The sequence below is a fragment of the Mytilus edulis genome, chromosome 8 (genome assembly GCF_963676685.1).
Source record: "Mytilus edulis chromosome 8, xbMytEdul2.2, whole genome shotgun sequence".
Classification (NCBI taxonomy): domain Eukaryota; kingdom Metazoa; phylum Mollusca; class Bivalvia; order Mytilida; family Mytilidae; genus Mytilus; species Mytilus edulis.
In genome coordinates this window covers 67462149-67489839 of record NC_092351.1, presented here as the reverse complement: position 1 = coordinate 67489839, position 27691 = coordinate 67462149, and the positions used below count along the sequence as shown (strand labels likewise).

The following is a 27691-nucleotide window of genomic DNA, read 5'->3' as shown; positions in this document are numbered from 1 at the left end:
CGATGAAATATTATGTGACACAATATGTAAATCTTTAAATAAAAAAAAAATTAACAGAAAAACGAAATTATAACATTTAGCAATGTAATGGCTAAATCTGTTTTGTTAATAGCATACTGAGCTGAGATCCAATATCTGAAGACATGTCAATGAAATCGATAAATGTTCGCATATACATCCGATATTAGATTAAACACAAGGGGACGAAGAGCACCCTAACATTCTGCGTTGCATTTTTCTGTTTACAGGTTTCTATTTCATTTGACAAAACTAAAGCTCAACCTGGGGATGCAGTAAACGTACAAGTTACAGCTGATCCAATGTCAGTTGTTAACTTACTAGCCGTCGATCAAAGTGTTCTTTTGTTAAAATCTGGAAATGATATTACACAATCACAGGTAAGTTTCACTCATGTTCCAGTGAGGTAGTTTATATCTGGAAATCGAAATTGAATTGTTACATTGCCGAATAACACACATAAATATATATATAAAAGTCTATAAAAAAGACCAACCAGCAAATTTACTATGTACCGGATCGTCTAAAATAGGCGATACTATGCAGATAAGGAAAAAAATATATCAGTCTAAAGATTTGCACAACGGTACTGATATAAGATGTTATAATACGAAAATGTTGTTATTAAATCGTGTTGACAAATATTTCGGCTCAACAAATGGCCTTCTTCAAGTTCAATATAGTTAAAACTTGTGACACTTGAAGAAGGCCATTGGTTGAGCCGAAATATTTGTCAACACGATTTAATAACAACATTTTCGTATTATAGCATCTTATATCAGTACCGTTGTGCAAATCTTTAGACTGATATATATATATATATATATCAATAAATGAGTACATACTCTGCACAACGTCAAAAGTGTCATTAGTGGAACAGGATATGATTATTTTTCCAATGCACTTTATATTACGCCGACAGATAGTTTTATGTAGTATTTTGTGAACTAAGTCTTTTCGTCGAGTTCCCTTTTTTTTTACAAAAGCGTTGCCAGTTTCAACATGACTTAAAAGGTTTAAGATCTATAAAGATTTATATAGATAAAGGCAGATGTGGTGTGAGTGCCAATGAGACAACTCTCCATCCAAATAACAATTTAAAAAAGTAAACCATTATAGGTTAAAGTACGGCCTTCAACACGGAGCCTTGGCTCACACCGAACAACAAGCTATAAAGGGCCCCAAAATTACTAGTATAAAACCATTCAAACGGCCCGGGATATATACTTTATAAAGTTCGTTTACTCTCGCTTTGTATTTATTATCGGGGATATATATCTGTCACTTTGCCGCTGAATCCGCCAGTCTGTTAGTCCGTCTATCTGTCCAGGTCGCAACTGTGTGAATAAATAAATGTGACCCGGTTCCCACATGGTTAATGTGGCATAACTATATATACTGAATTAAAATACAATATGTGGTATTGGTGTCTCGTAAGCGCAACGTCTCAAAAACGGCGCGATGTATATTAATTAAACTAAAGATACAGATTGAAAACACTACTTGGAGAAAAGTATTGATAAAATTAAGAATGGAAATGGAGAATGTGTCAAAAAGACAAAAATCCGATCATTGCACAGACAACAACAGAAGGTCACCAACAGGTCTCAAATGCAGCGAGAATCGCTTAATGGCTTTAATAAAGGTGCCACGTGTTACTTACCTCAATATTACAATCTGTGGAACGGCTGGTAGAATCTTTTGTTGATGGTTTCTAGTTCTTTAAATATATCTTACCACTGTGTAATCTTTTCAGTACACTGGTTTATCTTATAGGTTGTAGAAGAATTGAAATCTTATGATACCAAACACAAGAGTATAAGCCCATTCTTCTTCGGAGGTGGCGGTATTGGTATTGCAGCCCGTAAACGCCGAATGATATGGTGGCCATATCCTACATACTATGGTGGATCAGATGCATCTCAAATATTCTCGGTAAAGACATTAAATGAAAAATAATAATTTTCTGGCATTAGAGAACAAACATAAAAGGTTGTTTATAATATAACCTATTTTGAAACATTGATTATCGAAATACGCATCTTTCCAAGTAGTGTGTATGCCCTCAGTGTAATTGGTACTTAAGAACAGGTGAATTGAGCTTCTAATTGTTAAAGCTCCTTATAAACTTATTTGATTTAGCATTAAAAATACAAATATGCAATATTTCAGAACAAATTCGAAATATTCAACAAAACAAAATTATGATATGATCAGTATAAACCTATTACTTTTAGAAATTAACTTTATCAATGGATATATTAGACCAGACAATTGCTGATGGTTTGAAACCATGATACTGTGTGTCTTCGTATTGAGATGTGTAAAAAGGTATCAAGATCCTACGAAAATATTTAAGGAACGTAAGAACTGAAAAATGAATATTACATACAGTTATGTACTTAAGGAAGTTGTCATGTTTTGAAATTGTTGTCAGATTTTCGGGTCGTCTGGTTTTATTCATTTAAATGCTTTAAAAAAAATGCTCTTTTACCCCCATTTGTCTTTTTATAAATCTTATACATGTATAATTATAAGCCATCTCTAAAAGTATGATAAGCAGTGAAAAATCAAGAGAGTACATTTTCCCGCCATAATTTCAATGGCTTTTATCTCGAAAACAAGCACATTGACCTATATTTCATGTTTGCTGTTATGAGTTTTAATTCTTGCATTAATGCTTTACAGAATGCAGGTGTGAAAGTATTAACCGATGCTACAGTATACCACCACAAGCAACGTAAGTCTGTTTTTCTTATATCATATCGGTCAATATTTAATACAGTTATCATGAATTGTTTTCTCCTCAATTTGTACAAATGTCCTTTGTTTAAGTATTGATATAACTTACAGCTGACGATTTATAATCTTCTAAGACTTTGTCCAAGGCTCAGGTCCAAGGCGCTTTCTTGGTAAACTTATATTATATCAGAAAATCAAGTGATGTGCATATTTGTTCATAATTGATTACATGCTTTTAAATGTATTAAGATATCTATATAGCTGCAATTTTCTGTTAAAAATTTTCACAATATTTCCTTACGACAAAACTGTCATTATTTAAAAACAATTAAAAGTTACTTTGATATGTGTTTCATAAAAAAATATACTGTAAAGAAATGTTTGTGACAATTATATTATTCTGTATTTTCCTGTCCCAATCCAGTGGTTGTCGTTGCTGTATATCATATTTGTATTCCTTTGATTTTCTAGTTTGAATTGCTTCACATTAACTTCTATGTCATTTTGTCTCTGGTGGAGAGGTGTCTCATTTACAATTTCACAACTTCTTGGTATTTTTATATTTGATGAATAGGTACACGATATTAATGGAAAAAATAACAGTTTCAAGATTTTTGAACAGAATATCAGTCATTTCAATTTATTGTGTAGAAAAAAAACTTTAAAAAAGAAAGAACGGGTTCACTAATTTTCTGAAAATGTTTAATCAAAATATTTTATTCTGTAGAAATTAGTATATATTTATAAAGTAATATGACAGCTGTTTTCCCTTCGTTTGATTTGTTTGAGGTTGGGTTTTTTTTTTGCCATTTGATACAGGATTTGAATGGAGTTCGGTATTTTTGTAATTTTACTTTTTATCTCACCTGGCCTAAAAGGCCAAGTGAGCTTTTCTCATCACTTGGCGTCCGTCGTCATCTGTCGTCCGTCGTCCGTCGTCGTTAACTTTTACAAAAATCGTCTCCTCTGAAACTACTGGGATAAATTTAATCATACTTGGCCACAATGATCATTCGGGTATCTAGTTTAAAAAATATGTCCGATGACCCGCCAAATCAACCAAGATGGCTGCCATGGCTAAAAATAGAACATAGGGGTAAAATGTATATTTTGGCTTATAACTCTGAAACCAAAGCATTTTGAGCAAATCTGACAAGTTGTTAAATTGTTTATCAAGTGAAGGTCTATCTGCCCTGAAATTTTGAGATCAATTGGACAACCGGTTGTTGGGTTGCTGCTCATGAATTGGTCATTTTAAGGAAATTTTGCCGTTTTTTTGGTTATTATCTTGAATATTATTATAGATAGGAATAAACTGTAAACAGCAATAATGTTTAGCAAAGTAGGATCTACAAATAAGTCATATGATCAAAATGGTCAGTTGACCCCTTAAGGAGTTTTTGCCCTTTATAGTCATTTTTTACCAATTTTTTGTAAATTTTTGTAATCTTTTACAAAAATCTTCTCCTCTGAAACTACTGGGATAAATTTAAACATACTTGGCCACAATTATCATTCGGGTATCTAGTTTTAAAATGTGTGCGGTGACCCACCAAACCAACCAAGATGGCCACCATGGTTAAAAATAGAACATAGGGGTAAAATGTAGATTTTGGCTTATAACTCTGAAACCAAAGCATTTAGAGCAAATCTGACAAGGGGTTATATTGTTTATCAAGTCAATATCTATCTGCCCCGAAATTTTCAGATGAATTGGACATTTGGTTTTTGGGTTGCTGCCCGCCAATAGGTTATTTTTAAGGAAATTTTGCCGTTTTTGGTTATTACCTTAAATACTATTATAGATAGAGATAAACTGTGAACAGCAATAATGTTCAGATCACCAGTAATGATGGTTATACACGGCTGTGTACATTATGTATATACAACTCGTCTAAACATCAACCTAACAATGTTAGATCTGTAAATTTTGATAGAGTCTTAATTTGAATTGACATGATTCATTTGACATCGTGCTATTACCGAGGAAGGATATCTGTTATCCGAAATATCTAACATATTGTTCTTTTTATTGTGTTTTTTGGTGATGTTGTACCCTTTTAGACTTGTTATATATATATATCATCACTTGTTAAACCATGTTTAAATTTTTTATACAATTATAGGGCAAAATATCCCCTCTCTCCTTCAAGAATTTGTTGAAATATTGTACCTTATCCCTTTTATGGCAGTATTATCAAACAAAACAAGTTTATTAAATCACACCCAAATCGTTATGTGTGGCCTTTCACAATAATTTGAAGCAGATAAAAAAACAGCATTGGCTAGAGGTATATGGGAGGGTTGAGATCTCTCAAAACAGGTTTAACACTTCCGCATTTTTGTGCCTGTCCTAAGTCAGGAGGATCTGGCCTTTGTTAAAATCATTTATTCTGAAACCAGCTGTTGGCATGATACGGGTTATGTTCTTCTCGTATATTTGATGATGGCATTTTGCTTAGTTTCCTATGTTACTTATTCTGATATCGGACTCGACTTTCTTTTTAACTGATTTTACTGCGCGTAATGCTGAGTGTTTCTTTATAATGCATTGGCTAGAGGTATATGAGAGGGTTGAGATCTCTCAAAACAGGTTTAACACTTCCGTATTTTTGTGCCTGTCCTAAGTCAGGAGCATCTGGCCTTTGTTAGTCTTTTATCTTTTTTAATTTTGTTCATTTATATGATTTGGAGTTTAGCATGACGTCCATTTTCACTGAACTAGTACACATTTATATCTAGGGGCCAGCTCAGGCCCGTTTCCGTCTTCGGTACTTTCTTGCTGCGTTGTAGACCAATTGTTGGTCTTCGGCTGTTTTTCATGTTGTTTTGCCTGGTCAGGTTGTTGTTTCTTTGACATATTCCCTATTTCCATCTCAATTTTATGCTTGTTTTTATTTCCCACGGGGAACAAATCCTTACATTATATGTTTTGGACATGAAATACAACATGAAGGATGAAAGCAAAATCTTTCTACCCGACGACACGTGGATTCTTATAGAATAGCTAACATGTTATTACTAATTAAAGAGGTTAATTGATAAAGTTTGAATTAAACATCTATGTGCATTTATATTGCTAGAATATTTTGGCTGTCCCAATTGTGGTTTTCCATTACCGAATATGGCATTAGGTGGAGGGGCAGGAGGAGGTTTTGCTGGAGGGGCAGTAGCACATGCAGGAGGAACTATGATGACAAACAGTCAGTCACAGCTTCAAGCTGTCAAACGAACAAGAAATGTTTTTCCGGAAACATGGCTTTGGTCCAATAAGACCGTTGGGTATAACGTTACTTTGTTACGTGCATTTTCTAGACCTCTTTACTGCTTTTAGAATGATTTTTGGTAAAATGAATGTATAACTCTAAACTTATATCTGCACAGCAGCCTTCTTCCTTTTTAAAGATATTCTTGGGAATATCAAACTAGAACCTTTGTTCCTTATACTTTGTACTTGTTTTACGCTTTTGCAAATTCGTTTGAAAAAATCTGTGGTTGTTTGGTTTTTACTGTACATAAACCACCCGAAGACCTCGAGCATGAAGGTATCTGCAACCCCTTTATTTCCCAAAGTTCATAAAGGGATCAAATGGCTGTTTTGGATTTTTTCTTTTTCTGACTCATATGATATTATTTGTTGTATTTGCTGAATTACGACGACTAGAAGTCCGTGTTACGTTAAGATGTCACACAATGTTTATGAGTTTGTTGTTACATAATATAAAAAAGAAGATGTGGTATGATTGCCAATGAGACATCTATCCACAAAAGACCAAAATGACACAGACATTAACAACTATAGATCAACGTACGGCCTTCAACAATGATCAAAGCCCATACCGCATAGTCAGTTATAAAAGGCTCCGATAAGACAATGTAAAACAATTCAAACGAGAAAACTAACGGCCTTATTTATGTAAAAAAATGAACGAAAAACAAATATGTAACACATAAACAAACGACAACCACTGAATTACAGGCTCCTGACTTGGGACAGGCACATACATAAATAGTGTGGTTAAACATGTTAGCGGGATCCCAACACTCCCCCTTACCTATAAGTCAATTATAAACTTTATTAATAATCTTTAATCAGGAGACGCCCACCCTGTCGACATCCTGTGCTCTCCCTTTTTTCCCAGTTTGTATTTGCAGTTTTGATTTGTTTTCTGAATGGCTTTGTGACATTTGACCATTGATAAACTTTAATGTACTTTTTTTTTAATGCATAATATTTGGTTTCCAATTATTATTTTTCTAAATTCGTTAGATGATTCATTAGATATAAATACACAAGAGAATCTCATGACCAGCTGACAATGACATGAGACGTAAACGAGAAAACACAAACAACAATACACAAAACATAGAAAATCTACAGACTGAGCAACAAGAAGAACCCCGCCAAATTTCAAATCTAAATTGGGGAAATAGAACTTTGGAAAATGTGAATTTGTAGACTTGAATAAATATTCCTCACATAAGATAACTAAAACTATAAGAGAACAGATAAAGTTAAACTTGAAGCATGTAAATGAAAAGTTAGTAAATGATAAAATATCAGATAAAGAAAACTACAGAAAATCAATATTTATAAACATGTGAAACTAAATAGTACAGAAGAAAAATTGTATTCTAGAAAACTTATAACAAAATTTATTTATAGGAAAGGGAAGATATCTCAAAATACTAAGAAAAGAAAGATTATGCAAAAACTGCAAACGAATTGAAGATGAAAGTCATTCTTTTTTAATTATGATAATACCAGTATTATTAATCTTATGTATGACTGACGCTGTGCTTCCAGCTTCTAATTTTTGAATCAACAGGTAATGCTTAGCTGACAACCGAGCACGGTAATCTCGTTGGAGCCTCTTATTAATCATATGAGAATTGTCTTACTATTTTAGTAATGAATAGTTGTCCGTTTTGTGATGGCATGGGATTTTCCGGTATGTTTGGCACTGCGACCGGCACTGGCACCAGTGGTGCTATAATACGCCCCCCATCAAACAATGGTCAATCAGAACTACAGACTGTTAAACAAACTCGATCAGTTTTTCCTGAAACATGGCTATGGTGTAATAAAACTGTGAGGTAACGAAACAACTAGCATAAATGTTTGAGTTTGAAAACTGCATTACTGGAATTTAAAAACCGTGTAGTCTCTTTATAGAATATATAAAAAAAAAGTTTAAGTTTACCTTGAACAGCCTTTTTCCTTGTCATACACTTATTGCAGAATAATTCTTAATCTGAAAATTTACTCTTACGAAAATTATAAACCCGGGAATTTTCTCCAATAAACAGACAATTTCTTGTAACCAAATACTATTAACCTAGAATTTCTACCAAGGAAATTACTATTTCGATTAACTTCTAATAACATACCCAGAATTCATTGTATTGAATTACTCTCAACTCGACAATTTACAGGCATACGCACCTTCATAACGGAAATACCCGTAATTCGAGAATTTATTCTAGATTTATCAATTCCATTATTATGTTTTAAGTAATAGCCATAAGAAACCAATTAATGTGTGTCCTCTAGTTTTCTTCAAAGAACAACAAATGAAGATTTTAAAATATTTTTGCGCAATGATGTAGATCTTTTCTCAATGTTGAAAAGTCATAAGTTAACAATTAGAAAATCAAAACCGATCTTTTTTATGCCCCACCTACGATAGTAGAGGGGCATAATGTTTTCTGGTCTGTGCGTCCGTTCGTCCGTCCGTTCGTTCGTCCGTCTGTCCCGCTTCAGGTTAAAGTTTTTGGTCAAGGTAGTTTTTGATGAAGTTGAAGTCCAATCGACTTCAAACTTAGTATACAAGTTCCCTATGATATGATCTTTTTAATTTTAATGCCAAATTAGAGGGTTTACCCCAATTTCACGGTCCACTGAACATAGAAAATGATAGTGCGAGTGGGGCATTCGTGTACTGGGGACACATTCTTGTTTTTTAACATTTTCAATTTGAAGTGATATATTATGTACATGATAGTTTCAAGGCTTTAATAAGATAAAAGATTACAGAAAATAAGTAAAGATCAAATTAAATTAGTGAACAGTTTGAATACGTGTAATTTCTACAGCAGTCTACCTATGTTTACACTAATCTTTCACAGTGATAAGTCTTATCATTTTTTACATTCGTTACAATATACAAAAGATCAGTATTCTAACCATTGACAATGTTTATAAGAGAAATTCAGTTCAGTCTAAATTGTATTTCTATGAAAGAAAACCATAATAAAAGTTTATATAATTTTGAACTATTTATCAAATTGGAAGGATTTTTATAATGGTAAAGGTCATAGAACAATCCAGGATATCACGTATAAATATTTATAATATATGATAATTTTATGTCATTATCTTGTCTAAATTTACCAATTAAACACAGTTAAACAATCTTTGAATGTCAACTTGAAAAATGTTACTAGGGCTACATCAATCTATCAGCGCTTAATTTTTTAATTAAATGAATTACTGAATTTAATTGTTGGATAAAATATTATTGACGTTTGATATTAGATAGCGAATCACTCAAATACAGTTACCTTTTGTCGACTTTGGTTAATATTATTTCTCTACTTACAATGTTAGAAATTCGTAGTTTACTCACTTTTCATAATTTACAAATTATAATCCACATATGATATTTATTTCATGTTTTTGTATATGTTATAATTATAAACTACATATCAAAATAAACATGATATTAAATATTTAGCTCTATTGGGAAAAAATAAAAACGAATTTTGTATTTCCCAGTCAACGGTTAGGTACATTTCCGAGATCAGGGAAATCTGAGATAAGCGTATGACATTACAAACCTGCATGACGTATAAACTTTGGGTTTTAAAACGCTTTGGTGGCAAAAAAGGCATTTGCATGTGCATTTTAAGTTAATAAAGGTACCTTTTTATATGCGTTTACTTTGCAAAGCAAAGCACTGTCGTCTTCATTTGTTACATATCTACGTAAATTCATGTATACATTGTAAAATTAATGAGCATGTAAGCTAGTCCATATTGACTTTATTAGAACTTAAGACTAATACGATATGAATGCTTGAAATTGCAGAATTTAACATAGAAAGCAGGGGGGCTACGAAGTAGTGGTTTTGTAACGTTCTACACTTTCATAAATTCTTTTGAAAGTAAACAAATGCAAGTCATCAATTAAACGCTACCTATTATCAAAGTCCCAGCTTTGATGGTATTTTATGATAAGTAGGTCCCGTCCAATACGTCCATAAGTATATATCTTATTGAATTTAAGTATGTGTTTTATAGTGCATCTTTATAGACCTTTGCCGTTGTTTGAAAAAGGCATGATACAAGCAGGAGGGATGATTAATTCTTTACCAAGTATGGTAAATGGCGGAACATCTTCTAAGTTAAAAGAAGTTGGCTGTGTTAGACAAATTTTCCCAGAAACATGGCTTTGGACAAATAAAACAATTGGGTATCTTAAAAATATTATCGCTTTTCACTTAATTCTTCTATGAAAAACTCTTAGCTAGATTGTTTACTTCTGCTAGAAATGTTTTTTTAAGCTGGAGTAATTCACATTTTCGATCATATCGTATTGAATATAAAAAAAAACCGTGTTTGTGGAAATTGTATAAACAATCTTTGCAGTTACAACAATATTAATCAACAAACAATGGGAAATATGTATTACATATCATGGACAAAAACATGTACTCAAGTCAGTTGTAATAGGATAGAAAAGATTCTATATAAGAAGCAGTTAAAATTTTGAGAAATAAAAAGCGAGGACTTAGTTTGCTTTCAAGTATTATTACAAATTTTAATATGACGTGCTTCTTTCGCCTTGTGAATAAACCCATACTCTAAATCCAATAAAATGTGTTTGCACATGCGTATATTGACTACTGCAAAATAAAGAATTTTATCAAATTGGCATACATTTAATATATCTCATTAACTTAAAACACTTCCAAACTCTTAAATGATACACATGTTGTAACCAATTCATTTATTATGACTAAAATGTGTTGCAATCTGACATATTTGACCTAGATACGACAAACGTTTATGCTGGCTGTCAAAAAGTCATTCATCTGAAAAATCACATTGCCTATCGTTTGCGTGTTTACAAACAAAAAAGGCAGGTTCATGGAAGAGCCTACACAAACGATCTACACTTATACACATTGGACATAGACATTATCTTTATTGTCCTAATCAGAATCGAAATAATTGATGAAGCTATACTTTATTGTAATTTTAACATTAAATTCGTGTTATTGTAGCCCTTACTGTGGTTTGCATCACTTATTTCTTAATCATTTAATTTTCTTTGATGACAAAAAGAAAGAAAAAAACAAATATAGAAAAAAATCGAAAATTAATTGAATAGTAAAAATAGTACAAATGGAATTACATCAGATATTATATAATAGGAGCAAATATTGAACAATTCAATTAATAGTTTTGTACCAATTTTAGTAAGCTGTATGTTATTGGATTTTTGTCTCATCTTCTTATATCTTCATCTGTCAAGGAAGAATTAACCAACCTGATCCTCTTGGCTTCAGATCAATAACTAGCAGTAACAATTTTACCAGTCTCACTATGAATTACAAGGGAATCATTTGACTGTAGCCAGTATTTGGTCCTGATATCATAAAAAGTTGAATTACAATAATACCGAACTCCGAGTAATATTCTTAACGGCAAGTCCCTAGGCAAACGGCAAAATCAAAAGGATAAACACATCAAATGAATGGATAACAACTGTCTTTTATTTAAAAAAATGTTTCACATGAATGATGAGGGATGCATTGCTAGGAGAAATTGACCAGAGTTTAATGCTGCTTTTTTCCTCTCAAATATTTTATATTGTCTAGCTTCCCAAACTTTTGGTTTGCAGTGCACTTGATTGAGGTAATTTCAAAAATTCGATTCGTGAACGGAAATCAATATCAATTATATTTTAATTGTTTAAAATCAGATTTTTTTTTAAACTCAAACATTCAAATCAGGCTTGTCGTCTTAAAGATGGTCCAACTATAATTTGAAATGGTCCTCAAATATGAATATGAAGCGTAGAAGATACATAGATGGCCAACAGATATCAGTTTCTGTGGATGTGAAAATTGTCTTTGATATATCAAAATACTTTAAAAGTTTAAAAATGAGATCAGCAATTTGAATAATCAATGAAATAACTATGATTCCATACAAAGCGAAGGATGAATTAACAAATGTTTCTTCGTGTGCTATATTGCGACTTAGAAAGGAAAGCCAATAAAAAAAAGGTATTTAATCATTCTGAAATCTGAAGTAAGTGGAACACAGTAATTTCTACATATTGTTTAATCCACAGCTATCATTCCTATATGGGAAATGATGCGTCCTCAGTTTGCCTTTGGCGGAGGAATGATATTGCCATCTGCTCCTTCGCCTAATTTTAACGGACCTGACAGAGGATCAAATTCAAAACTTAAAGAAGTTACTAAAATAAGGAAAAGCTTTCCCGAAACATGGCTTTGGACAAATAAAACAACTGGGTATTTCGCATTGCTAGTTTAAGATCATTATCATTTTATGCTTATTCCTTTTAAACAATGCACACTTATCGAGTTTAGAATAGTGTTATAAGTTATGCTTATATTAAGCTAGTGGTAATAGCGTGAAATGAAATCGGATCACTTGCATGAAAAACTATTTTGTCTGAGTCGTATTAATTGAAAGCAATTTTAACTCTTTTTAATTTCTATTTAAAAGAGGAAAAGTTTGAAGTTAGACTAATGCATGTATATTCCCAGGAATAGATTACCTTACCTGTATTTGGCAGAACTTTTAGGAATGTTTGGTCCTCAATGCTCTTCAACTTCGTTCTCTATTTGGCCTCTTAAACATTTTTTTGATTCGAGCGTCACTGATGAGTCTTTTGTAGACGAAACGCGCGTCTGGCGTAAAAATAACATTTTTATCCTGGTATCTATGATTATTTTATTCTAATAATTTCCTAGAAAAATATACCCGTCTTCCTTTATTAGAAAGTAAATTGTTTAGTATACTACAATAAATATAATACATGATAATGTCGATACGAACATTTCACATATAGATGAATGACATTTTTCCTACTTAACGACTTTAATACATAGCATACTGCTCAATCATATATCACTAGCTTTTGTTTCCTATTTAATTGTATGGTTCACGCATTTAATCACGGTCAAAGTTCAAAAGTGAGCATGTCTAAAGTTTGTTAGATTTTAAAAATCTTTCCTTTGCTGGTTCTACAATGATAATACTTTTCTAAACAAAATTATTTGAATCATATATAACAGAATACAATACTTCTAAAATAAACTTGATGCATTTAGTAAAGTTAATAAACGATAAAGTATCAGATATAGAGAATAACAGCAAAATTTATAAACATGTGAAACTAAATAATACAGAAGAAAAATTTTAATTTAGCAAACTAATTACAAAATTTAGAGTAAGGGACACAATTTATTTATAGAAAAGGAAAGATATCTTAAAATACTAAGAGAAGAAAGATCATGCAAAAACTGCAAACAAATTGAAGATGAGATTCATTTCTGTTTATATTTTGATAATACCAGTATCAATAGAAAAGTTTATTTAGAATTTTTGATATATGAGAATATGCACTTCACAGATCTAAAGATAAAGATAAAATTCAACCCAAGATCACACATTCAGTTGAATAAACTAGGATCCTTTTTAAAACAGTATATATAACTGAGGACAGGGGACGCTTGAAATATTAACTCTTATTAGGTATATTAATGATCTTGTTGATATTGTTAATTTTTATTTTGTTATGTTGTATCACATGCCATAAATATAAAGAGTAAATATTTAAAATGAATTAAATCGAATTCAGTTAAAGTATTCATCTATGACTGGTTATTTTGGTGAGTCATGAAATGTGATTGTTTTTACACGTCCATTTTAAGTTGAACTACAACAGCGCTGTTTATTTAATTTGATATCTGACTTACGCTGTGCTTCAAGTATATAAATCAACTTCCAGGGGCGGATCCAGCCATTTTAAAAAGGGGGGGGTCCTAACCCAGGAAAAAGGGGGGGTTCCAATAACATGTCCCCATTCAAATGCATTGATCGTCCAAAAAAAGGGGGTTCCAACCCCCGGAACCCCCCCTCTGGATCCGCACCTGACTTATTATGCATAGCTGATAATCGGGCACAGCAATCTCCTTGGAGCCTCTAGTTCATTATATAAGGATTATCTTACTATTTCAGTAACGAGTAGTTGTTCTTCGTTTGGTGGAGGATTTCACCTTCTGTTTGGCACTGTGAATGGCACAATATTACGCCCCCCATCAGAATTACAGACTGTCAAACGAAGTCGATCATTTTTCCCTGAAACATGGCTATGGTGTAATAAAACTGAGGTAAACGAAACAACCAACCAATCTATTTTGAGTTTTAAAACTGCATTACTAAAATTTCAAATACTGTGTTGTTTCATAACTTTATAGATTTAATGAAGAAAAAAACGTATCAGATTATCTTAAACAATCTTTATCGTTGTCAAAATCTTATTATGGAACAATTCTTAACCCGATAATTGACTCTAAAGGAACTGGTATTACCATGAGAATTGTTTTTAACCTAAAAATATTAGCCTAGAATTTCTTCCGAGAAAATACTTTTTTCAAGAAGCTTTCATACCCAGAATTCACTGTATTAAATTACTCTCAACTCCACAATTTACACTTACGAAATACACACCTTCATAAACGGAAATATCCTTAACACTAGAATTTATTCTATAGATATGGAACTCTGAAATGCGATGGTACTCCAAACCGCGTGTGAGGTGCGATGGTTAGAAGTGTTTTTTATCACGCCGTATTGCAATGGTGGGATTGTGACTCTATCTTGTTGATCACTATGCTGCTGAATTGCGATGTTGGTTACGCTGAAGTGCGATGGAATATATAAAAATCCTTCTTTCAATGTTTTTTCATGTTCACATACCGATGTAGAGGTCAATTTGATATTGTTTAAATGTAAAAATCAAAAGGATAACCTGTTAAATAAAATAAAACAATCATTACGAAAGGTCATTGCATTTTCAGTTCTGACTGTAACGACCTAGTGTTCTTATAGTTTAAAAATCGTTTTAAAAAAGCAATGAATAAGAAAGACCATCATTTATTTTATTGCAACGGGAGAAAAATATTATAATAAGTTATAAACTTATTCATAAAAAAAGCTCTCATGATAATTGAACATGTAAATTATTAAATAGCAATCACTCGTCTTTTATATCGCAAATCAGCGAGCAAACCATCGCATTCCGGTGAAGAACATCGCACTTTAGTGTCCCCATCGCACCTCCTAGTGCTACATATACATTACAATATTTTCTTTAAAATAATTAGCCATATGAACCACATAATTTGTTTCCGCTATTTTGTTTCAAAAGAAAAACAAATAAATATGCGATTCAAACAACAGCGGTGCAAATTAACAAGCTGAATCGTTAGCGGATTATCTTATTTTCATGCGCAATGATATTGACCAGGTCTTTTCCTGAAGTTATTACGTCATAAGTTGACACTTTTTTTATATTTTTAATTTTTAGTGATAAATTATGAACAAAAATGATTCAAGGTTTTAATAAAACAAAATACTACAGAAAATAAGTAAGGATTCAATCAAATTGAATTAGTTAACAGTTTGAATATGTGTAATTTCTGAAGGAATTATGTAATGTTGGATAAAATGTTATATTATACAGCTAGATTTTGTTCATAAATAAATAAGATGCAATTCGTATACTTTGGTTATTATTATTTTTCTGAAAACAATGCTAGAAATTCGTAACTTTGTTTCAATAACTACGTCATCTGTAAAACTTGTATACCCTTTTTCAATATTAATTAAATTTTATTCGAGATGAGAGTCAAATGTTTTTTTCTGGTTATGAGTTATTCATGCAGTTTACTCACTTTTCATAATTTACATTTTTTTTTTAACAAATTCTGATTCACAAATAATGTTTTTTAAATGTTTGTGTATTTGTTCCAATTATAAAATATACTGCATATTCAGAAATATATAATACATAAAATTGATTTATGTCAAAAAGCATGTTTTTAAATTTTGAGCTCTATTGAGTGAAATTTAAAAAAAAACATTTGTATTTCCCGGTTAACAGTTATAGGGATAACTATACATTTCTAAGATCAAGAAAATCTGAGATATGCGTATGACATTACAAACCTGCTTGACGTGTGGACAATGGGGTTTGCAAACGCTTTGGTGGCAAAGAACTAATTTGCATGTGCCCTTTAATCTTATCAAGTTATTCCTTTATTTGCGTTTACTTTATTTATATCTTTCATTTTACCAATACAATGCTTTGTCGTCTTCGTTTGTTTAATATTTAACATGTACGAATTATTCAAAATACTAAGGATTTTCTTATATCAGACATACAATACCTATTTTTGGCACAATGTTTTGGGAATATTGAATGCTCAATGCTCTTCAACTTTATACTGGTTTGGCTTTCTAGTTATTTTGAGCTGAGCGTCACTGATGAGTCTAATGTAGACTAAACGCGCGTCTGCCGTTTCAAATTATAAGCCTGGTAGCTTTGATAACTACTTACACCACTGGGTCGATCACAGTGCTGGTGGACGTTTCGTTCCCGAGAGTATCACCAGCCCAGTAGTCAGCACTTCGGTGTTGACATGAAAATCAATGATATGGTCTTTCTTATAAATTAACCGTTTGCAAAATTACGAATTATACAAATACTAAGGATGTTCTTATCCCAGGCATAGATTACCTTAGTCGTATTTAACACAACTGTTTGGAATTATGGGTCCTCAATGCTCTTCAACTTGATATAATTTGACGTTGCTATTACGCTTTGTAAACAAAGCAGTGTTCTCACTCAGCACATAAGTGTGACATATGCGCACAAACTTACTGATTATATTCTCGTTATTTTCTTTGTTATCCAAATAAAATTATACATTTTAGCAGCTTTCATAAACTTGTATAGTATATTGCTTATCAATATGAAAATGTAATGTAAAGACTCAATGGGGAGGAAAAGGAAACAGTCTCACATTTTAAAGGTATTTTTGTACTCTTCAACCTATAAAAATACTAAATTCCTCCTATTACAATCAAAATAATTCCCTAACGTTTAGTGTAAAAAAAACGACATATATAATGCCTACTCGTGTTAAAATGAGCACAGAGCATGACATGGAGGATTTATTTCTTAACTTGTTTGGCTTTCTTACTATTTTGATAGCGTCACTGATGAGTCTTCTTATGTAGACGAATCGCGCGTCTGGGGTATCAAGTTATAAGCCTGGTACCTTTGATAACTGATTAGTATATTGATGTACCTTTAATAACTAATTAGTATAGTGATGGTATGATACTAAACCCCTAACGGGAAGGATTGTGCCTGATGTTCATATGATGAAATCATAATCTTTCAGTCAGTTTAATTGAAGTCTGGAGCTGGCATGTCAGTTAACTGCTAGTAGTATGTTGTTATCTATGTATTATTGTCATTTTATTTATTTTCTTTGGTTACATCTTCTGACATCAGACTCGGACTTCTCTTGAACTGAATTTTAATGTGCGTATTGTTATGCGTTTACTTATCTACATTGGCTAGAGGTATAGGGGGAGGGTTGAGATCTCACAAACATGTTTAACCCCGCCGCATTTTTGCGCCTGTCCCAAGTCAGGAGCCTCTGGCCTTTGTTAGTCTTGTATTATTTTAATTTTAGTTTCTTGTGTACAATTTGGAAATTAGTATGGCGTTCATGATCACTGAACTAGTATATATTTGTTTAGGGGCAAGTTGAAGGACGCCTCCGGGTGCGGGAATTTCTCGCTACATTGAAGACCTGTTGGTGACCTTCTGCTGTTGTTTTTTTCTATGGTCGGGTTGTTGTCTCTTTGGCACATTCCCCATTTCCATTCTCAATTTTATTGTAAAATTCATGAACAAGTAAGCTAGTTCACGTTTGCTTTATCTAAATTGAAGAATTGTTAGATATGAAAGCTTGAAATTGCAGAATGTAGCATATAAAGCAGCTTTAAAATAGTGGTTTTGATCTACACTTTCATACATTCTTTTGAAAGAATACCAATTCAATTCATCAAGTAAACGCTACCTATTATCAAAGTCGCAGCTTTAAGGGTATTTTAGGGTAAGTAGGTTCAGTCCAATACGTCGATAATTATATATCTAATCAAATTTTAATATGTATTTATAGTGCATATTTATAGACCTTTGTCACTATTTGAAAAAGGCATGATGCCAGCCGGAGGGATGATTAATTCTTTACCAAGAATGGTAATAGGCGGAACATCTACTAGTATAAAGTTACTGCAGTTTATACTCTCTTTCTCAAAATAGAATGAAATTCAAAACAGTGTGGCTGTGGCCATTGATTGACACATCAAATTCATCCATTGACTGGGACAATTTAGGTGAACGTTTGTATCAAACGACCACTGCTCACTTTTTAAAGACACTTAAACTATGGGGTCACCAAAGGTTCTCAACACCTTAATAAAGTAATTCGAAAAATTAATCAGAAATAAAACGATGTTTTGATTTATATCAATTATATAAATCAAAACATAAAGGTTATTCCTGATTAATTTTTCGAATTATTTTATAATTAAAGGCGTTAAGAAACCTTTGGTGACCCCACAGTTTAAATGTCTATCGTAGGTACGTCGTAAACAGTGGTCGTTACAGACAAACGTTCACGTAAATTGTCCAAGTCAATGGATGAATTTAATGTGTCAATCAATGGCCACAGCCACACTGTTTTGAATTTCATTCTATATACTCTACTTTGTTCAGTTGTTAATTAATTGTTTGTACGATGGTCCTTTTTAACGTTTAATGAGTGAAATTGAACAAAGGAGAATCTCGTCATAAATAAGACCCAACAGTTAATTACAGTTCTTAGTTTCTCATAAATTGATTAAGAAGATACAGATTCAGGTGTAAAAAAATCAAAAAGAAGCGTGATTGGGTAAGCGTTTATTGCTTTACCTTCCTAGCTATGTGCATCCTCAGACACTCAACATGTCACGCTCATTAATGAAATTTGATTGGGTAATTAACATATATGACGACTATATGTTATCTAAATATCTAAGACTGCAAAGGGCATGTTGCTGTGTTTTGCATAGGTCAAACAATTAGTGATGGTTATCATAAAATTAATATTAATATAGAAATAAGAAGATATGGTATGATTGACAATGACACAGTCGATTTCAGTCGTTTATCCTTTTTATTTGTGTCAGGGGAACACCCCTGTTAACTTAGTTTGTATAGTTTAAATACAAAAGAACGTAACTTATAAATTGAAATATAACATAACATGCCGCAGAGAGTTTTTGTTACTGTAGAGAAATGGCAAGTGGACACTGTTCAAGTTGATACATATAACTGAAATGAAACCAAATAAACTATTTGGTTGATAAATGTGAGCAACTATTAAAACATCCTGTCCAAAATATAATAGAATAAAGGCGGAAAATTCCGACTAAACTACAGGTCTGGAGTTTGCATGTCAACAACGGCTAGTGGTTCTGTGTAAAAGTGTGTATCATTGTCATTTTGAGTGGTTATCTTTTTACATTTTCTGACATCGAACTTCTTTTAAACTGAGTGTCACTGTGCGTATTGCTATGTGTTTCTTTATTCTCCATTGGCTAGAGATATAATGGAGGGGGAGGGAGCCTCTATTTTTTGTTAGTCTTGTTCGTTTTTTTAATTTTAGTTCATTTATATGTTTGAGCGTTTAGTGTGACGTCCATTTTCACTGAACTAGAACACAATTTTATTAAGGAGATAGCTGAGGGCCACCTCCGGGCCTGGATTTTCTCGCTTCGTTGAAGACCCATTGGTAGCCTTCAGCTGTTGTCTGCTCTTTGGTCGGGGTGTTGTCTCTTTGACATATTCCATTCTCTGTTTTATCAAACTATCCATATGAAGTTTATGTCTGATTTTTAACAATACAACAACCTTGATAGGAAGTACAATAAATACATGATTTTAAAATTCATAATTCATATAAGTACTCATATATTAATAAGAAGCGTAGGAGATACATAGTTGACCAATAGATAGTATTTTCTATCGATGTCAACATTGTCTTTAATACATTGAGTAACGTTTAAAAATGGAAAGAGCAATTTGAAGTAAATTACAATGAAATAACTATGATTCGATACACAGCGAAGGATGCATTAACAAAAGTTCTCTTCGTGAGCTATGATGTGAATGATAAAGAAAGGAATATCTAAGAATGGCAATAATCAAAAGAAAGTTATTTACCAACTCTGTAAAAAGTATCTAAAGTAAGTGAAACACAATGATTTCTACAGTTCATCTAATCCACAGCTATTCCTATATGGGAAATGATGCGTCCGCAGATGGGCTTTGGGGGAGGACTTATGATGCAGCCTACTCCTTCATCTAATCTTAACGGACCTGACAGGGGATCAAATCTTAAAGAAGTTACTAAAATAAGGAAAAGCTTTCCCGAAACATGGCTTTGGACAAATAAAACAACTGGGTATTTTTCTTTGCTAACATTATCATTGTATGTTCAGCCGTTTTTTATCAATGCGCACTTATCGTGTTTAACATACTATTATAGTTTATGCTTTTTATTAAGCTAGTGCTAATAGCGGGAAATGTAATTTGAACAATGGCATATAAAACTGTTTTGTGGGAGACCTTCCAGTTCAATGCAATTTTGACTCTTTTTAATTTCTGTTTAATAGAAGAAACGATTGGAGTTAGACTATTTCCTGCATGTTCTAATAATTTCACAAACAAATATACATGTCTTTCCTTTATTAGACAGTTTACCGTATATCATACTTTAATAGAAATTAATAAATGAAAACGTCGATAAAAACATTTTTCGGCTTACTACACATAGGTGAATGACGTTTTTCAACATCACTCTTAATGAACGACTTTAATACAAAAGATATGGCTGAATCATATATCACTAACTATTGTTTCCTATTTACTTGTATGATTAACGTATACGATGTCACTTCTGGTGGCTTTTTAAATGTCTTATTACTTAGTCCAATGTAAAAAGTTCCATTTAATATGCATACATATGAAGTAAAAGCAAAGGTCAAAATCTAGAATATCAATTGTATCTATGACCTTGACCTCAAAGACATGATACAAGTACCTTAAATCAAAACACCATAGGTCTTTATTATATATGGTTAATGAGCTACATCATCATACACGAACATATCAATTCAGTTCTCACAGACTTCTAATATTTAATATTGTTATCTCTTGTTACACCAAAACTTTGAAAAACATTATCCAGAATTATGGAAAACTTACTTCGTTGAATTTAATTATATATATTTTTTTTCTAATTCGCAAGGACTTAGTTTGTAAGACAGGGACACATCCATTCATATCCATTATATTTCAAGATTTGGAAACATGTAATGTTTTTGACTATTTGAACGGTTTAAACTGAAGTTGTTGTGTGTGTATCATTTATTCATTTTTTATCAACATGATCTCAAATTATTATCTAATACATTCTAGAAACTTAAGCGATCAAGATATAAAACAGTTAGATACAGCCATAAGCAATATCTGAGTTAAATATTGTCGTTTAGATTTCTAGACAAACTGTCAAAGGAACACGATCGGTTTTTCCATAAACATGGCTATGGTTCAATAAAACCATTGGGCATATATATAAATATATTTAGGTTTAATTTATAGATTCATTCTTTGCTTTAAGTATTAGTTGATCTTCTATAAAAAAAAAAATATATCTGCAAAGGTTCATTCTTTTACTACGTTCAAATTTCCGACACCGTTTAACTTAAACATGTATTAAATTTTGAATTGTTGTTTTCCTGTTGGTAATTTTCCTTACTCCTTTTAGACATGTTGTGCAATATGGCGTTAATATCGGTTTTACTTTTCGCAGATAAAAAAAGGGAAATATTCAATTCGAAAATATTGAAACAAATGACACTTGAAGTTCTGCATTAGGTTTTTCTTGTATTACAACAATTATAGAAAATTGTATTATGTCAAATTTTCAAAAAGGCATTGTGTTGATTACTTTTCAAACTTTTTTATTCCTTAATTGGATGACAAAATGTTCTTAATTGTTTCCTACCGGAATTCTTTACTGCATTTTGGTCGATTCATATTTATTGGATTTTGGGGTTAACTTTTGTAAATAACATATTAAATAAACATTATTTATGTTTTCATGTAGTGTCATTATGACAGTTTGTCCAAAGCCTTACGAATACGACATCTGCCTACTAGTATTTAGTTTCTTGCTTGGATCCAGGAATATTTTTCAGTATAGAGTTCAGAATGGGGGTTAAATTAGGAAAACAAACTCTAACACTGACATGAATTCTTCTTGAATTTAAAAAAAAAATGGGGATTTAAGATATAATAAGTATATAATATTAAACATACGAGATTATAAGAAGATAGAAGAAATTTGTCTAATACAATGCTACTAGGTTATCTTTTTTTATTGCCAGCAGTGTAAACAAAACAGCCGTACAATACCATTCATAAAACGGATCATAGTCTTGTTAAATTGACTTTTATAGCTTACTGTGTGGTATGTGTTTTGCTCATTGGTAAAGGCAGTACGGTACGGGGATCTATAATTTTCTGTCATTTGTTCTCTTATGGAGGATTGTGTCATTGGCAATCAAATCACATCTTCTTATTTGTATTGTTAAATTGACACTGTCTGGGGGGAAATGTAGTGAAAAGGGTCCCATTTCCCCGGAAATTAACCCAGATTTACAGACAGATAACGATTATGTGGAAATAATTAAACGTATTTTTAACAGAACATGATGGTCAATATCACTATTTGAAACGATATTATTCTTACTTTACTATTAAAAGTCAACTTAGATGTGCAACCTTTAAATATTCCAAGTACTGACAATTAAAGAAGGGGATCTCTATTATACAATTACATGACGAGTGCAATGAAAAGAATTCAAAATATTTCTTAATTGTCATCAGTAAAACGCAATCATGATTTTTTTTAGTTGTAATCGACATGGAACTTACATCACAAGAAAAACTACTGGTCAAAAGTAGACCTTGATAAATATTCAGGTCATTCATACTTTTGTAACTAAGATTTTATTTGTAAGCTTACAGAAGCAGAAAAAAATTATTTGCAACACAGATATAACAGAATCTGAGTGCACTAGAGTTTTGAAATAATTTTAAAATAATAATACATCTGGTAGATCTATGTATTTTCTTACAGCTCCTTTTTAAAAAGAAATTCTGGATTGACATAGCAAAATATGTAATAGTAAGCAAGGAATATTCCCTTGAAACCGAACTTTCTCAATTGATAGAAAAGATAATTAAATAGACAAATTAAAACGAGTAAAAGTTAAGGATCTGTGTTCGGCGGATACCTTTGCCATACCAAAGACGTCACTTAAATTCTCAAAAAAATGCTGATTTCAAGACCAGATAATGATAATTTAAAGCCATTTTCGAGCACTGAAATATTACAAATACAATTTATATGATGATTGGTAGGATAAAAAGAAACTAACTATCACACGTCTACAATAAAAGTTTTTAGTGGCAAAAATGTAAAACATGAACATGATATACTTACTTAAATGACCCTGTTCAAAAAATTAAAACATTATAAAGAAACTTTGATTCTATCTCACTAATGCAACGCTTACCTAAGATGATTTCGACTATAAGGTTTAGGTCCTTTTTGGTCAACGTTTCAGCGTATCTACCCATCCCTAGCTTTGAAATGTTTATGCATCACGTGATAGTATCAACGCCACAAAAAGTGACGTATTTTTTGCCACGTATATTTTATCACAGGTAAGACATTTTTAACCGGATTTTTGTGACAAAAATTTCGGTTATTGATTTGGGAATGTACGGCGGGCGAGCAGGCGGGCGGGCGGCAATCAAATGTTGTCCGTGCATTAACTCATGAACCGTTCAACCAAAGCTTTTAAAATTTTAATATGTTGTTACTGACAACTAAATGAAGGTCAAGTTCAATAATGGCGACTTTTACCTTTCAGGAGTTATGGTTCTTGAAAGATTGAAAAATGGAGTTTTCAGTCGTGTCCATGCATTTACGCATGAACTGTTCTACCAAAGTTTCCAACATTTTTATATGTTGTTACTGATGACAAAATGGAGGTCAAGTTCAATAATGGCGATTTTGACTTTTACCGTTCAGGAGTTATGGTTCTTGAAAGATTGAAAAATGGTGTTTCCAGTCGTGTCCGTGCATTTTCTCATGAACCATTCAACCAAAGCTTTTGAAATTTTTATATGTTGTTACTGCTGACAAAATAGAGGTCAAGTTTAATAATGACGATTTTGACTTTTTACCGTTCAGGAGTTATGGTCCTTGAAAGATCGTAATATGGCGTTTCCATTCACGTTGTTGCATTTACTCATGAACCATTCAATCTAAGCTTTTCAAATTTTAATAAGTTGATACTGATGACAAAATGGAGGTCAGATTTGATATTGACGATTTTCACTTTCACCATTCATCAGTAATGGTTCTTGTGATAATGCCAGGACACAAATAAATGTTAATAAATCCGGTTTGCTGTGGTTGTGACAGCCTCTTGATATTCGTGGTTTGTTCGTGGTGTAACTGTAAATGCGATTTTTTTATGACGGTAATGAAATACAATTGTATATAATGGGTGTATATCATTCTACTTGTCTATCATTGATACAAATTTGTCTTAGACTACTTTTGAGACACTTTTAAGAAATCAAAAGTTTCCTGTTTGTAATTGTGTTTGCTTGTTGGGTTGCCTTCTCATTGATATTTAGCCTACCAGTGGTATGCAAGTAGAGCATCCAGTGAGTGTACTTTATCATCCCTAACATGTTAAAATATTCGGAAAATAAGAATACAATATCAAACGTCTTTTTTTTCAATTTTTATTGCTAGAATATTTCGGTTGCGCTACCTGTAGTGGTCTAATATTACCGCAAATGGCATTCGGCGGAGGGGCAGGAGGAGGTGCAGGAGGAACATTTATGACAGGCGGTCAGCAGCAGCTTCAAACTGTAAAACGAACAAGATCCGTTTTTCCTGAAACATGGCTTTGGTCCAATAAAACCGTCGGGTACATAGTTCTATTCTAATGTGTATTTGCTTCATTAAATTAATATCTTTAGCCTTAATTAACAAGAGGTATAATATATCTTTGCATAAGTTCACTCCTGAACATTTTTGATCATTGAAAAAAATCCTGCTGCATTTCAGACATGAGCATATATCAGTAGAATTGCTTGTTGTTTACATAACCTTTTGTTGTTGTTGCTTTTTATTAAAATTAAATCGCTATAACCGTATCTAGTGTTCTATACAGACTTTTAAACAAAGTTCTTTTGCTTATTTCGTTTTAATAGTAATGTTTGTTTTTAAATACTTCTTCAATATAGGTCAGATCTACCATGAAATATTGGCTTATTTGCATCCTCTGTATTGTCTTATAAAGACAATTTTTTCGTTTAAGCTACAGTCTCACAAAATCTTAACAATTGACCACATTTTTCGACATTAATTTTCAAGTTGAATTGTTTATATCAATAGAAAAATAATATTTGCAGCGTGATAATTTCATATGTATTGTGATTAGTAACTTGGTCAGTGTGGACAGTAAAGTAGTAGGTGAATAGAAAAAAAAGTGCAGTAGAAAAGCTATTGGCATTGCACAAAGGAAACACGACCTATGATTCATTGTCCTAACTTGTTATTTATAGAGCTTAAGATTGAAATGTTGCTGTCTGCATTCTTATTTCTAAATGAAGTTAACATAAAGCCATTACGGAGGCCCGTTTTGCCTTGTAGTTCCCTTTACGGGACTTTCTCGATTAACAATCCGATTCTTTTAATTTGTATTCTAGTGAAACAAATATGGTTTGTCAGGACGAAAAAGATAGAGAACTGCACGTCTATTAACCATTATCAAAATTAATTATAATCTTTGAAAACTGTGTAAGCAATAAGGACTAGTGTCTCGAATAAAAAGGCTTCAAAGTGTTCATTTACTACTATATAGAACACAACCACTTTACTACTATATAGAACACAACCACTTACGAAGAATGAAACAATCATTAGAAAGAAGAGTCAGATTATATGCCTTTAATTACAAAACAAGTATCGATTCAGTATGATCATGTTGGTACGAGTATCGCTAAATGAAGCTGTAGAATGCTTGGATGAATATAACATTTAACATGTTCAGTATCAATCATAATCTCTACGTTTGTATAAAAGGCACTGAACTTCCTTTTAATTATATCATAATTTGAGTGTGACTACCAATTGCACTTTAAAAGGCAAATTCAAACCTGATATCTGTGTTGCCAAGTTAAAATATGAGCAGAAAGTATTTGTTTTAAATCTCTGTGACCTTTTTCCCACGAGGTATGGATTTTTCGATCCTCTTTTTTACGAAACAAAGATCGAATAATTCTTTCAATCTTGTCCGTATGTTCAAAATGCGTAACAGTTGGGAAAATTATAGAAAATTAAAATGTATTCAACTATTGGACAAAAATGAGGAATACTTGTGTAAAACTTATAAACGTCAAATACTTTTAGACTATCGCACGAGAATGAGGGAAACTTGATTAGGTCAAATATTTTATATTTTTTTACAGAATGGGAAATTTGGAAAACTTATAAATATACAAAAAATTTTGAACTTTTAAAACTATTTAACGAAAAGGGCGACACTAAATGTTTGTATCTAAAAGATATTTGATTTTCTAGGTATCAATATAAAATTTACACCACTCTTAGGTAATGATTGATGATAGAATGCATGTTATTTGGAAGAGAGACAGTAATGTGATTTGGTATCAAGTAAAATAAAGGATGAAAAGGTCTTAATCTTGAGTTGAATTTTTTTCTATGAAAATGTAAGTAAATTACAACTGTCTCGGATATGTATTGTCTGCGCCAGACATGCGTATCAGAGGTACTAGATATTAAAAAGGTGGAAGGGAAAATCAAAAACAATGTTGTAGAGATTTAAAAACCGAAAATTCCGAAAAGTTGTGCCAATTACAACTTCGGCAATTCATAACTGGGGTTGAAAAACTCAGTGTTTCATACAATCAACAGTGTATATCAAAACATTTAATAAAATAGAGCGCTAACATAAAAAAAAAATCATATTGTTTGTGGCTTAAACTTTGATTCCGTAACATGTTGGTTCTTTAAAGATATGTGTTCATAGATTTGTAATTTTAATCCCATGGGAAAGAGCATGTTTGGTCCATTCTAGAGAATGCCCACTGACAGCATAAGATAAAAAGCTAAACTTATGGATATGTTATCTGTATATTTCTATTAATTTTGTGGGTGGTTGGAGGGTATTACTTTGCTCATTCTATATATCTGATTGCGGAAATAACTTCAAGTACTTAATTAGCCAATTAACTTATTCTCACTTTTTACTTTTGTCTTCACTAGCGCTGATAACAAGTCTTGGGTTAATAAAAAGCCCCTGTGTAACACATTATGAGACTTTGACGAGATTCATTTAACTGTGTATAAGAATTATATAAGAAAACAAAAACGCCATGGGAATTTTGTCTTTCTATTTAAGAAATATTCATTCCAATGCGACATCATGGTTTCTTAATGGGTGGGTTACCAGAATTTAACTACCTACTACCTACTCCAAGCCCAGGAGCTGTAGCTAATTTACAACCTACTCCAAGCCATACTACTCAATTGAAAACCCCATCAAAAGTTAGAACAGTTTTCCCAGAAACTTGGTTATGGACGAA

General features: G+C 32.1%; 1 protein-coding gene across 6 annotated transcripts in view; it reads left to right on the top strand.

Moving 5' to 3' along the window:
• The window catches only part of LOC139486836 (CD109 antigen-like), a 62460-nt gene that overhangs the window by 21535 nt on the left and 13234 nt on the right, over positions 1-27691 (top strand). Inside the window, exons 16-19 of one of the 6 annotated variants that reach the window (XM_071271846.1) lie at positions 249-398; positions 1795-1953; positions 2707-2758; positions 20219-20393. In XM_071271846.1, the coding sequence (XP_071127947.1) occupies positions 249-398; positions 1795-1953; positions 2707-2758; positions 20219-20393 (536 nt within the window). Of the gene's footprint in view, positions 1-248; positions 399-1794; positions 1954-2706; positions 2759-5843; positions 6043-7670; positions 7858-10062; positions 10235-12124; positions 12309-20218; positions 20394-24830; positions 25009-27691 lie in introns of all 6 variants that reach the window. The other 5 variants (XM_071271844.1, XM_071271842.1, XM_071271843.1 and 2 more) reach the window with 5 other exon arrangements.